General features: G+C 38.1%; 1 protein-coding gene across 1 annotated transcript; it reads left to right on the forward strand.

Annotated features, from left to right (window-relative positions):
- The first annotated feature begins 4,655 nt into the window (after nt 1-4,655).
- Nucleotides 4,656-14,298, forward strand: LOC149143728 (uncharacterized). The gene is made up of 7 exons (XM_089451923.1): nt 4,656-5,454; nt 6,262-6,432; nt 11,925-12,681; nt 12,779-13,160; nt 13,257-13,592; nt 13,734-13,835; nt 14,044-14,298. Exons 1-7 carry the CDS (start codon nt 4,656-4,658, stop codon nt 14,296-14,298), a joined length of 2,802 nt encoding a protein of 933 aa, XP_089308049.1.
- Nucleotides 14,299-14,754: the final 456 nt, after the last annotated feature.

A 14,754-nucleotide genomic window follows, 5' to 3' on the forward strand; every position in this document is an offset into this window, starting at 1 on the left:
CTACCCCTTAAAAATATAATGTAAAAATAAAAATATATCTCTCACATACCATTAACAAATATTTTTAAATTACATGTGTGATTTTAAATAATCATTTTAAATTATATATGTAATTTTAAATAATATATTTTTTATTAGATTATATTAATCATTAACCATTTTTATAAATAGGAATATAAAATGATTATACTCATTAGCAATAATTTGATCACCTTCCCAAAACAAATTGTATTGTAAATGCCCAACCTACACCTTGATGTGATCTATGTACTTTTGATTAATTAATAGAGGTAATGAGCACATTAATAGAGGCAAAGGGCAATAAAATGTTCAATTTGGTAGGCAATCAAATTGAACATAAATAAATTAAATTATATATATATATTTCAATGTGCAATGTTATACTATAGAATTTTTTGCAAATTCTTTTGTTCAAACCCAAACTAATATGGGTTTGACCAAAAATCCATTGCAATATCCACTGCCTTGTGGCAGAGATAATAATAACAATTAAAAAAAACATTTTAATGTATATAATGTGGGAAATACATAAAATATTTCATTGTTCAAATTGAATAAAATATTTTAAAGTCAACTATATATATTATATAAATTAATTAAAAAACAAATAATCTTCATGGTTAAAACATTTTATTAGTGTGTTAGTAAAAATGGACGTGTGGAATTATTTTTATCCCAACAAGTTGACAGATAAGGTTCAGAGATATATATATTTCCCATGATTTGGGTAAAAAAAAATTACGAATGAATGGGTCAAGATCTCTGTCCGCACCATGTAAAACACTCACTACAACCATTTTACAACCCTTTTATGGACGCTCATTTGAGTCAATAAATTAATATATAGTTTCATTGGCATCTCAAGCTCCTATCCCCCTTTACCATTTTGAACTCACACGAGTTGCTTCTGAAAAAGTTTTACTTTTTGTCCTCCAATTGTACTATCAAACCCAAAGATCTGAATCCGATTAGAGTGCAAATGTGGTATGGGAACGTATGCCCCAACTCAATTTGGGATATGGGTATTGGCTATGACTTCTTTCTTCTGTATTTACTACCCCATCGGTTCTCACTCTCTGATGATAAAACCGAATGATCCATCAACCTACAGTCGCTTACTATATTACATTGGTATCATTGTTCTGCGGCTACTTCCTCACATCTAAGATTACTTTATACCTCCAGTTTTTAATCCTTACTTGGAAGATGTATATGAATTTGCAAATCCTGGCTCAGATTTTTATTCCTTGTTTGGAGATATTGTTATCCATGTGATTGTTGTGGTGCTTGCAATTGTGATTTTCATCTAGGAAAGATGGAATAAGAAGGCACTGGGTCAGGCATTGAGATTATCCTCAAGTAATATGACATTTCCTGAAACACGGGTGTATGGGAGGATGCTTTGAGAGATATATGAAATTGAACTTATCTCTGGTTGCACAAAGAAGCCAGGTGTATTGGATGAATGAGGAGAATCAACTTAAGGTTTATAAATAAATGAAGTTTAGATCCATACATTAGGCAGCTTCTTGGGGGCAATTGTTCTTATTAGGGTTTCCCATTGTAAAAGATTTTGGCCTCTGTTTTAGTTATTTGCAATAATAAAAAGAAATAATTAATTGAAATATATATATATATATATATCCAAATTAAAAAGAATATTACAAAGATTTCAAAGAAATGGTTGTACCATATAATAGCAAGATCAATAAAACGAGTGTAGTCAACCCTATAAACATTTTCAGGTTCATAGTTCCTACATTCACTCCCTCCATTAATAATCAGTTTAAATGGATTGAAAATGCTTAAGTGTTGTGTTTACTCTTCTTTATAAATATGTTAATTTTTCATATTAAAACATTGATTAAAATCTATATTTTACACTTTAAATGACATATGAAAATAATAATATGAAATTATCATTGTAAATAAAGAAGGTGATAAAATATTAGAGTAAATATTATGATAAAATAATTTATAAATAAACAAAAATAAGGTAATAACTCTAGAAAGAATGAAAATGTGAAATGATATTTATTTTTAACTAGAGAATTTATATCTTGAAATATATAACAACCTTGTATTTTAAATAATTGGATAATATTAGAGATTGAGAGAAGCAAATGACCCTCTCTAGAATAGATATCTTAATATATGAACATCATACTAACAAAAAAAATGTCATAGTAATACATGTTTAATATTCAAAAAGAAAAAATTGAAATTTTACAGACTCCCTAAAACATTGTGTTGACGGTGTTGGACCCAGGGATCAACCCGGTATGAAGTCCCAACTAGACCTCACACTAATTGGTGTGGGAGTCCCATCCGGTATGATGACCTGGTTGCCATTATCTTAAAGATTTGCCTCAACTCTTGCTTGTCAGCACAGGAGGGTGGTCTACTTTGTCTTCGAGAAGTGAGGTTCGTGCGCCTGATGGATGTAAGTGTTACTTGTGTCAATGGTTCTTTCATTGTAGAGGGAGAGGGTGGGAGTAAGTCCCAAGTCGGTTAGGAGGAGCCCCAACTCTGATAGGAACACACAACACAACAGAATGTGCACAGCTTCTATAGGAACATTTCACACAGATGCGGCAGTCACAACACACAAGGGAAGATAACACGTACGACACTCAGCGAATGATTCTACGCGAGTACAATGGTTGCTATAGAAAGTTTCAAGTGAAAGGTATGTCTGATGTCCAGGGAGATACCCACTATGGGCAGGACAACGTTAAAAACATATACAACACATTTTCATTAATAGATTATGTATGACAACAAGTGAATTAGTTCAAGTGTGAAACACATGTTAAAGCAACATGCATCACAAGTGTTCAAGATTAGTATTACAACAATTACAATACATGTGTGAAAATGTGTTGGCCTGTTAGCAGGCTTCTGAATTAAGCAAAATTTCCAAGACATATTGTTACACCATACATCACTAACCCCATGGGCGGGGCGTTGGAGCTACTACTTACTCTGAATCAGAATCCGATAGGAAACCTTCACGAGAAAACCAGGTGATCCCAAAACCACTGTCAAGGTGGTTTAGAGCTCTGGTCCCTTGCATCAGCAGATACAGTAACAACCCTGGCAAAACCACCAACTAAAACCTATTCTAATGTCTATATACTTGCAGGGTCGAGAAATGGAGAATATGTTGCTCCATTCAAACCACCATCGCTCCAGGATGTGAGTCAATGGTCCAAATGGAAAAAGTTGTGTAACAGAGGGATACGCAAACAACATTTGGACTCTGATAAAAGTTTTGGCCTTCATAAAACCGTTATTCAGGGAGGAAGATTAGGACCGCTGGATAACATGAAAGAAACCTTCCTAGAGCCCCTATCTTAAGGGAAATTATGAAAACTCTAGAAAGATTAGTAAATCTATAGCTTACTACAGGGTACTGAAAATTGGAAATAATCGCCGTAAAAATACAAACTTTAAAAGATAATTGTTAAATGCCCTAATAAATTGTTTAATGCGGAAACAGTCTACCTGAACAATTCAAAAGGGGAAAAACAATAGGATGGAAATTCTTCACAGAAATTCAACGCAGAATTTGACCTAAATATTTGTAAAACAACATTGCTTAAAAAACCCCATTTCAATTTTCCCCCAGCCCAAAACTGCCATTTCTTGGGATTAAAAAACCTTTAATGCTCATGGGAGCATACCTTTTCCTTGTTGCGCTGCGACATTATAGGTTCCAGGCCCGCTTCAGGTTCACGCAAAGTAGGATAGCCTAATGGAAGTCGATACCGTGCCTTCTTGCGTATCGCCACCGCTGGTTTTACTTCTTCACTACCCCATTTGACCCTTTGTTCTGTAGCAAAAGAGATATTTTGGACACCGTCAGGTGAGATGGACGGCAGAACAGGACGCTGCCTACTTCACCGAGGACATTGATAAGCTCAGTGGCGAAACTGTGATGGTATCAAGGATAGTAGTTTCCTTGATACCAACTTTTTGTTGTCCCACTATTCAAATATTTTAATAATTTAATTTTTTAATTTTTTTTTAAGATTTTAATTAAAAAAAATTGAATTTAACTAATTTTACAATTCTATTTCAATTATATCTTTATTACAAAAGGTTGATGGGCATGGAAAATTTTTGACTATAACACACAAATCACATTGTGCATGGAATTTTTTTTTTTAACTATCGCAGAGAAATCACACTGCATGAATTGTTTTTTACTATCCCAGACGAGTCACATTGTGCATGGAAATTTTTTGAATATCATACACTAATCACATTGTGCATGGAAATTTTTTTCACTGTCGCAGACAAGTCACATTGTGCATGGAGAATTTTTAAATATCATAGACGATTCACATGGCCCATGGAAAAATTTTCAGTGTCAGAGACCAGACCAATCACATTGTGATGGACAATTTTCCCATCAAATTCCATCAGGTAAATGGAAGCCCTGTGGAGAACCGCTGCCAGACGGATTTCAAAAAACCACCTGTTTTGGACGACGGATTTCACAGCGTCTTCCCAAAGATGACGCTTTTCGGGTATCTATTATTATAATGTACTTCCACCTGCATCGGAAGCTCTTGTTCCCTGCGATAATCTAAATCCGTCGTTTGAAGGAAAATTGTGTGTAAAAAAACATGGGAGAGTATTTCGGAGCTCTCTTTGGGAGATGGGTATTGGCTGGCAGTTTCTACACTTGTGAAACTATGGCCCTGGGATGGGATGATCCATCAACTTACAAGTCCACTTACAGTCGTTTTAATGACATAAAGGAGGAGTGTGGCCCTTTTTTAGCAGAGGCTTCAGTGCTGCATCCAGATAAGAACCGAAGGTACATGATTGAGAAGGAGCTCTCTTTTGTAAATGGGGATTGGAAGCAACACAAGGGCTCTGCTCCTCTTCTGCCATTCACTACAAGTGACTCCAGTGAGCCGATACCATTTATGAGAAGAAACTCCAATTACATCGTAACAGAAAAGCCTTCGCCTATCAAACTGGCATCATTCTGGATTAAAGGTGTGGGTATTAACAAGGTGGCTGGTCAAGTGGTGAATGTGAGTGGGATTTTACAGCTGGCCATATCCACAAGTGGAGGCATCTCCTACAGGCATAGCAGACGCAGACGCAGACGCACCATTCATCTCGAAGGAGTCTACTTTGAAGAATCGAAAAACTCACTAGAAGAATGCGTGTTGTGTATGTTGGGCAGTACCCATTTACCCGCCCGTGGGAACAATGCTACAGATCCTCGGGATTGGTTATATAAATCAGAATTGCAGTCCCCCACTCTGTTAGCAGATGAGAGAATTTTGCTGCAATTGCGCTATCCGAGCAAGCTTTCTCTGACTACCAGGGAGATTCGAGGAACACTAAGAAGCCTCAATCGGCACTCTAATTCAAGCTATTTTGATGAAATTGATGTTGGGGATTTTTCTGGCAAAATCCCAAAAACAAACAAAATAAACTCCACAGAGGCAATGCTCTGTTTCCTCCTCAAGATCTTTTGCACAGGGAAGCCCCAAATAAAAATTTCTGAGCAAAGCAAAGTTTCTCAGCTAAAATAAACTTGTATTAACTTATAAACTGCCTGAAACAATTTTCTTCCTCTCTCTCAGAGGGATTCACCAAAAACTTTCACCAAAAAAAAACTCTGCCTCTTTTACAACTGATTTTTACACTGCTGTGTAGAATCTTCTACATATACTGCTGTAAAAACCAAATCTTACATATGCAGTAAGAATTTTTACATTGCATTTCATTTTCAAAAATAAAAACTCACAAATGTTTTCAAATACAATACCAAAAGCTTAAATTCATCTCAGGCTGCTGCGTTTCACCATTTTTTTTTATTACAAAAGGTCAATACATATTATCTATGCACTGCTGTGCATCTCCTCTCGTTTTTCGCTGCCACAAGCTATTTCATTTCAATCTTTGTTCTATTTTCATTAACACATTGCACTGCTGTGCAAAACCAAAGTCACTCTTTTGAAAGTCAACTAACTACCAAAAAAAACGCACGAGCTCTCCATATATATGGATATTACATTGCGTATATAATATAACATAATGACCATACCTGTCTTTAATATTCACCATAATGACCATACCTGTCTTTAATATTCACCATACGTTCGTGCAGAAAAAAAACATTAAAAATAAAATATTTACCAACAACTATGACAGTTCATTAAAGTGCATTAAATAAAGCCGGCGGTAAAAGTGAAATTAACGTTCTGGCAGGTTGGAGTGAATCCATATGCGTTGACCTGATCAGACGCAATTCGCACACCAACCTCACACAAACCAATCGAACTTTAATGTCCGGGAGATGGGCAGTATTGGGCTCGTACACAGGATGCGTGGCTGGAGCTGATTGCGGCGGAGGCCTCCTTACGGATACCGCTTTTGCATGTAGGTGGTGCGAAATGAAACAGTGGTTTTGCTGGAACTGTTTGCCGCGCAGGGGAAATTACAACTTCAACACTCCCCTTTAATTTCAACTGCTGGGTTATCAGTCATACCCAAACATTTTCTCAAAAATTCAAAACTTTTCTGATCCAATGGCTTTGTCAAAATGTCTGCTACCTGTTCTTGAGTCCTGCAATTTCCTAAGATAATTTCTCCATTGTTCACCAATTCTCTGATGTAGTGAAACCTTGTATCAATGTGTTTCGTTCTCTTATGAAACACTGAATTCTTTGACAATGCAATAGCTGAGCTATTGTCACAAAAAATCACCTTCGCTTTTGCCTGCTCTTGGCCTAAGCTCCTCAACATCCTTCTCATCCAAACTACTTGACATGCTGCTGCTGTAGCTACCACATATTCAGCCTCTGCTGTAGACAATGCTACAATGCACTGCTTCTTAGAAGCCCATGAAATGGCTCCTGAACCCATATGAAAAACATAATCGGAAGTGCTTTCCCGATCATCTACACTTCCAGCCCAATCACTATCAGTGTATCCAACCAAATCTGAATGTTCTGAGACATTATATAAAATTCCAAACATTTTGGTACCTTTGACATACCTCAAAATTCTTTTTGCTGCCTCCCAATGTGCCTCCTTTGGCCTCTCCATGAATCTGGAAATTAAACTAACAGCATACATAATGTCAGGCCTAGTTGCTGTTAAATACATAAGGCTGCCTACAATACTCTTGTACAAACTAGGATCAAAATCCTTGCTGCTGTCCTCTCTGCTGAGTTTTAATCCCATTACTGTGGGAGTGATCGTTGCCTTGCATTCTTGCATGTTAAATCTGCCCAACACTTGATTTACATATCTAGCTTGTGAGATAAAAATTCCTTTTTCATTTTTATCTACTTCTATGCCTAAGAAGTATCTCAAGAAACCCATGTCAGTCATTTCAAATTCCTCTTTCATGACTGATTTAAAGTTTTCAATGAGGTAGTCATTATTACCTGTAAAAATAACATCATCAACATATAAGACAACAATTAAAATTTTACCATCATTTTCTTTGATGTAGACGGTGGGTTCTCCTTCACACTTGTCAAATTCATTATCCAATAGATAGGAATCCATCCTGCTGTACCATGCCCTTGGCGCTTGCTTCAACCCATAAGGAGCTTTCTTCAATCGGCACACTTTGCGCTCTTCACCTTTCTTCTCATAGCCTAGAGGTTGCTCAATGTAAACCTCTTCCATCAACACTCCATTTAGGAATGCTGACTTCAAGTCCATTTGGTAAACTTTCCACTTGTTTTGAGCTGCTATGGACAACATTGCTCTCACGGTTTCCATTCTTGCAACCGGTGCGAAAGTCTCCTCATAATCTCTTCCATACTGCTGCTTGTATCCCTTGACAACCAGCCTTGCCTTGTGCCTTTCTATCTTGCCTTCAGCATTGCTCTTGGTCTTGTAGACCCATTTGACTCCAATGACTTCTTTACCTTTTGGTAGCTCAACCAAATCCCATGTCTTGTTTCTCTCTATGGCATTCATCTCCTCATCCATAGCTTCTATCCATTTCTTATCTTTAATTGCATCTTCGAAATGAATAGGATCATCAACATGACAATATAAAGCAAACAAGGAATTCATTCCTTCATCATAAATGTCACTTAGATTTCTAAACTTCTTACCTCTTTCATTTGGTGTGCAAGTGCTTGAAGACGCACTTGAATTTCCTCCTTGTGGTGTGCTTGGAGAAGCACTTTCATTTATCCTCAATGGTGTCCCTTGCTGTCCTTGTGTTGGCGCTGCTGTTTGGGGATGTACTTCAGCCATCTCCTCTTCATCTTCATCATGAGACAAACAGTTTTTAACATTCACTGTTTTCTCTATGCTTCCATCCCAAGCTTCCTCTTCAATGAATTGAACATCTCTGCTGACGAAAAACTTCTTGGTAGATGGGATATACAACCTGTAGGCTTTGGATTCCTCACTGTATCCAATGAAGATACATTTCTCCCCTTTGCTGTCCAACTTCTTCCTTAGCTGATCTGGAATGTGTGCATAGGCCACACATCCAAAAACTCTCATGTGGGTGACACCTTGCTTTCTCCCACTCCATGCTTATTCCGGCACTTTGTTCATCACTGCTTTTGTAGGACACTTGTTCAAAATGTACACTGCACAATGTACAGCTTCAGCCCAATAATCATTTGGCAAATGCTTTGCCTTTAGCATGCTCCTCGCCATATCCATGATGGTCATGTTCTTCCTTTCAGCAACTCCATTTTGTTGTGGGGTGTACCTAGCTGTAAACTGTTTGTGAATTCCATTTTCTCTACAGAACCGTAGGAATTCCTTGGATATGTACTCACCTCCTCTGTCAGTTCTCAAAACTTTGATATTCAGCCCGCTTTGATTTTCCACAAGTGCCTTGAAATTTCGGAATTTCTTAAACACTTCACTTTTGTTTTTAAGGAAATATACCCAAGTTTTTCTTGTAAAATCATCAATGAATGTTAGGAAATATTGGCTGCCTGCTAATGATGGAGCTTGCATTGGTCCACATAAATCTGAGTGGATGATCTCTAAGGGTGCCTTTGCCCTTATGCTCTTCCCTGATGGAAAACTTTCTTTGTGTTGTTTTCCCAAAATGCAACCTTCACAAAGACTGTCCGGTTTCTCGATCAATGGTAATCCTCTTACCATTCCTTTCCTACTCAACAAGTTAAGACCTCCAAAGTTGAGATGTCCAAATCTCAAGTGCCACAACCAATTTTCATCCTTTGGCACGCTTTGGAAAGCCTCTTGGGTGACTGCTGCAATTTCTCCTTTGTTTTTCAAATCTGCCCTTATTCTAAGAGGGAACATCCTGTTCCTTGTCATCTTCACTTTAGCAATGCATCGTTTGCTGGGTGCTATATCCATGATGGTGCACACATCATTTTCAAAAAAAACATTGTAACCCTTTTGAACAAGCTGTCCAATACTCAAGAGGTTACATCTCATTCCGGGGACATAGTAGACATCTGCTATGGTTTTCTTCTCACCCTTCTTTGTAAATATTTTTACCTCTCCTTTTCCCATAACAGAAATTTTGCTATCAGTTCCTAGTGTGACTTCTGATTTCACATTTTTATCTACGGCAGAAAAGAAGGCTATGTTTCCTGTCATATGATTGCTACAACCTGAGTCTAAAAACCATATGTCCTCACTGTTTGTTTCAACCATGTTACAAGCTAACAACACATTATCTTGGCTGATGTATTCTCTAGTGACATTTGCATTTTGTCTGTTACTCATATCATGTTGCTTCTTCCTACATTCATTGGCATAATGCCCATATTTTTTACAGTAATAGCATTGGACATTGGATTTTTCATACCTTTGTCCTTGAGCATGATGTTGTCCTCTTTGTTGGCTGTTGCTTTGGCCTTGGTTCTGATTTGGATTGCTGCCTTTTCCTTGAGCATTTGCTGGGCTGTTCCTTCCACCTTTGTTCTAGCTTCTGCCTCTTCCTCTCTTGTTTCCTCTGCCTTGACCTCTTCCTCTTCCAAAAGACATCTGGGTCTTGAAGGCTTGGTCTAGAGATGAGTTTTCATTCCTACTCAATCTCTGCTCATGTGTTATCAGTGATGCATGTAGCTCATCAACTGAAAAGTTTGAGAGATCTTTTGTCTCCTCTATGGTGGTGACAATCGCATCAAACTTTGAGGGTAGAACTCTCAATATTTTCTCCACAATCCTCCTTTCTTCAAGGGTTTCTCCATGAGTCCTTATCTGTGTGACCAGACCAATCACATGTGTAAAGAATGAGTCAATGGTGTCTGACTCCTTCATGTTCAGATTTTCAAAATCCTTCCTCAGCAATTGTAGTTTTGCTGTCTTCACTCTCTCCATGCCTTGATAGGCTGTCTTGAGGGTTTGTCATGCTTCATTGGATGTCTTAGCTGCTGCTATCCTTGGAAACACACTCTGGTCCACTGCTTGATACAACAATACAATGGCTTTTGCATCCTTCTTCCTATTGCTCTTCAGCAGATCTTTTTCTCCCTGAGTTAATGCATTGAACTCATTTTCATCTGCTGGTTCTTCAAACCCAGATTCAACTAATTCCCATAAATCTTGAGAGATAAATAAAGCTCTCATGGTTATTGACCAGTAGTCATAGTTCTTCCCATTAAACTATGGGAGCCGGGTGTTAAACATACCCATGCTAGTGCTGGTGCTAGCCATTCCTTGCATCCTCAAATATGCTTCAATTTCTTGACTGTGTATTTTAAAACATTGACTGTTTCAGCAGTAACAAAAAGAAAACTTTGAGGAATACCTGAATCTTTTGTTGACTGAGTCTTCACTTTGCTGGAGAAGCTGTTGCAGCAAAAAAAACTCCTATCTTCAGCTTCTTTAACACCTTCAAAGAGCCTAAGCCTGCTCTGATACCACTGTTGGGGATTTTTCTGGCAAAATCCCAAAAACAAACAAAATAAACTCCACAGAGTCAATGCTCTGTTTCCTCCTCAAGATCTTTTGCACAGGGAAGCCCCAAATAAAAATTTCTGAGCAAAGCAAAGTTTCTCAGCTAAAATAAACTTGTATTAACTTATAAACTGCCTGAAACAATTTTCTTCCTCTCTCTCAAAAGGATTCACCAAAAACTTTCACCAAAAAAAAACTCTGCCTCTTTTACAACTGATTTTTACACTGCTGTGTAGAATCTTCTACATATACTGCTGTAAAAACCAAATCTTACATATGCAGTAAGAATTTTTACATTGCATTTCATTTTCAAAAATAAAAACTCACACATGTTTTCAAATACAATACCAAAAGCTTAAATTCATCTCAGGCTCCTGCGTTTCACCATTTTTTTTTATTACAAAAGATCAATACATATTATCTATGCACAGCTGTGCATCTCCTCTCGTTTTTCGCTGCCACAAGCTATTTCATTTCAATCTTTGTTCTATTTTCATTAACACATTGCACTGCTGTGCAAAACCAAAGTCACTCTTTTGAAAGTCAACTAACTACCAAAAAAACGCACGACCTCTCCATATATATGGATATTACATTGCGTATATAATATAACATAATGACCATACCTGACCTTAATATTCACCATAATGACCATACCTGTCTTTAATATTCACCATACGCAGAAAAAAAACATTAAAAATAAAATATTTACCGACAACTATGACAGTTCATTAAAGTGCATTAAATAAAGCTGGCGGTAAAAGTGAAATTAACGTTCTGGCAGGTTGGAGTGAATCTATATGCGTTGACCTGATCGGACGCAATTCCCACACCAACCTCACACAAACCAATCGAACTTTAATGTCCGGGAGATGGGCAGTATTGGGCTCGTACACAGGACGCGTGGCTGGAGTTGATTGTGGCGGAGGCCTCCTTACGGATACCGCTTTTGCATGTAGGCGGTGCGAAATGAAACAGTGGTTTTGCTGGAACTGTTTGCCGAGCAGGGGAAATTACAACTTCAACAATTGACATCTCTTCACAATTGGCTGATTATTCGAATTATGAATTTGACTCTGACATCCTGGTGGAAAAGGCTTGTGCTCCTCACCAAAATCCAGACAATTTCCAGTCAAAAGGTATTGAAGTATACCGAGGGAAGCAATTTTGCTCAGCTATGAAGCAAATGATGGTTGGTCAGATTCTAGATGTGGTCCCCTCCTGGCAGTGCAACAGCACAGATGCCTATTGTAGCAAGTTGGGTCCATTCATTATGGAAAATAAAGTTCATGATAACACAAAGCTTTGTATGCAGGATTTGATGTGTACAGACCAGGATTCAGGTATTGCAAATGTTAGTGCGGTTTTTCGAGCTGTGCCTCCTTCACATGATCAGTATTTGGCATGTGAAAGATCAGGCCTTAATGACTTAACATTGACTGCAGAGGGTAAATGGGACTCATCTTCTGGTCAGTTGTGTATGGTGGGATGCCTTGGATCCATCAAGAATCACAGTGCTTGTAATGCACGAATCTGCATTTACATCCCCCTTTCACTCTCAATCAAGCAAAGAAGTGTAATTGTTGGCAGCATTTTTAGCATTGAGAAAAATACAAACTCCTTCTCTCCGTTGTCATTTGAGCTTATATCTCATCGATATTTGCCACAGTATGTGTTAAACAATATGTCATACGAATACAACAATACCAAATTGGCACAAATGGAGACGGATGATACTGGTGGCTTTGGCAAATCATTGTTGAAGTATCCCCAGAAAGATTTGGGCAAGACAAGACAGCTTTTCTGCTCTAAGCAAGGATCTCTCAGTGAATTCACGGGGCCCGTTTGACCGGTTTTCCAGAGGGAATTATGTCGAGAGCTTCATAAGTTTGTATGTTATAGCCATCGAGGAATTTGTGGGAGTTGGTTGGGACCAGGCCTCAGACACTTATTTCATATCCGAGGAGGTTCGGGAACCGCCTCATTCAAAAGGACCAGAGGAGAAGAAGTCCTTGAAAGTTGCTGCACAGCTGAAACTGGAAGGCAATATTTCAAATCTTTTTTTTCTTGAGGGTCTCTATGATCCAAGAGTAGGTATAATGTACCTTACAGGATGCAGAGATGTTCGAGCTCCATGGAAAGTTCTCCATGAAACAGCGGATCTGCAGGATGGTTTTGATTGCCTCGTTGAAGTGAAAGTGGAATATCCACCTACAAATGCCAGGTGGTTCAGAAATCCAACCGTGAAGATTTCGCTGAAAAGCCAACGACCTGATGACAACCCACATTTTTTCAAGCAGATCAAAATCAAGACTCTTCCCATTCTATATTGGTGACAGAGTGAAGACAATATCTCTCGCAAAACTGCCGAAGGGGTGTTGAGTATATTGACAGCATCGGTGATGATTGGGTGCATTCTCAGCCAATTATTGTACAGTTCACAGAATACAGAAGTCGTTCCATGCATCTCTCTTGTCATGCTGGGACTTCAAGCCATCGGATATAGTATTCCCCTCATAACAGTTGCAGATGCCCTGTTTCAAAGTATGAAATCTCAACCCCAGGACAATTTTATTATCTATTCGGTTCAGAGCCGAGGGTCTGACAAGATTGAGTTCATGGTTAAACTGCGACTGTTGATTGCATGTCTATTCACACTCAGACTGTTCCAAAAGGTTTGGAAATCTCGTATTCACTTGCTGACAAGGAGTCCTTTAGAGCCATGGAGAGTCCAAAGTGATAAACGAGTGCTTGCTATTTCCTTTGCTATACATGCTATGAGTTTTTTAATTGTGCTGATTGTTCATAATATGAAGACCAGTAGCCGCCCAATTCAGTCCTCAGCGTATCTGTATTCAGCACGCCATGCGCACAACCAACTGGACTGGGAGACTGAGCTTCAGGAGTATATGGGTCTGGTACAGGATTTCTTCCTGCTTCCTCAAATTGTGGGTAATACTCTTTGGCATTTTGAACGAAAACCACTTAGGAAAATTTATTACATTGGTATCACTGTTTTGCGGCTCCTAAATCACATCTATGATTACTTCAGACCTCCAGTTTTCAATCCTTACTTTGCAGATGGATATGAATTTGCAAGTCCAGTTTTCATGTCTTCCTTTGCAGATCCTCGCTCAGATTTCTATTCTATTTGGAGATATTGCTGTTCCAGTGACTGCTGTGGTGCTTGCAATTGTGATTTTCATCCAGCAAAGATGGAATAAGCATGCGCTGAGTCAGGCATTGAGATTGATATCAAATAAGATAACAGTCCCTGGATCAAGGATGTATGAGATGCTGCCATCAAAGACATCTGAAGCTGAACTTGTTTCTGGTAGCACAGAGAGAAGCCAAGTGCATTCTGCAGCCGGGGATGAGTGAGGAATATCACCCTATGTAAGGTTGTCTAAATCCATAATGTAAGAAAAGAACATACCATACATATAAAATAATAATCAGTTATACGAGTAATAGGATACTATATATATAATCAGTTTATACAAATAATAGGAGACTCCATATCTTTTGGCAGACTGTGTAAATGGAAATTCTAGAGTGAAAACTTCAGTTCTTGTTTCATTATTAAATAGTAAAGAGAGGTAAGAACCCAATTCTGGTCTCTTTTCTTCCATTATGTATTCAGGGAACTTAACTGCATAACTGCAAGGCTGGACAATTATTAAAAGATGCACTAAGGATATGGGATGGTATGATGGAAGTGTTTGTAGTAGATGAAGATAAGATAATCAGTGTATCCTCTCTCTTGATGTATTTCTGATAATATTAATAGAACAAGTATTTTGTAAATCAGTGTTGTTTTAACCTTTTTCCTTTTAT

This window comes from Pinus tabuliformis, chromosome X (genome assembly GCF_031772625.1).
Source record: "Pinus tabuliformis cultivar Carrire ecotype Pingquan chromosome X, CPIR1, whole genome shotgun sequence".
Lineage (NCBI taxonomy): Eukaryota > Viridiplantae > Streptophyta > Pinopsida > Pinales > Pinaceae > Pinus > Pinus tabuliformis.

What these genes read in the sequence shown, in the direction of transcription:
- LOC149143728 (XM_089451923.1), top strand. Translation starts at nt 4,656, where the DNA reads ATGGGAGAGTATTTCGGAGCTCTCTTTGGGAGATGGGTATTGGCTGGC. An exon ending in TTTGGCAAATCATTGTTGAA is followed by an intron (nt 12,682 to 12,778) that starts GTATCCCCAGAA and finishes CCGGTTTTCCAG; the next exon opens with AGGGAATTATGTCGAGAGCT. An exon ending in GGTGGTTCAGAAATCCAACC is followed by an intron (nt 13,161 to 13,256) that starts GTGAAGATTTCG and finishes TATTGGTGACAG; the next exon opens with AGTGAAGACAATATCTCTCG.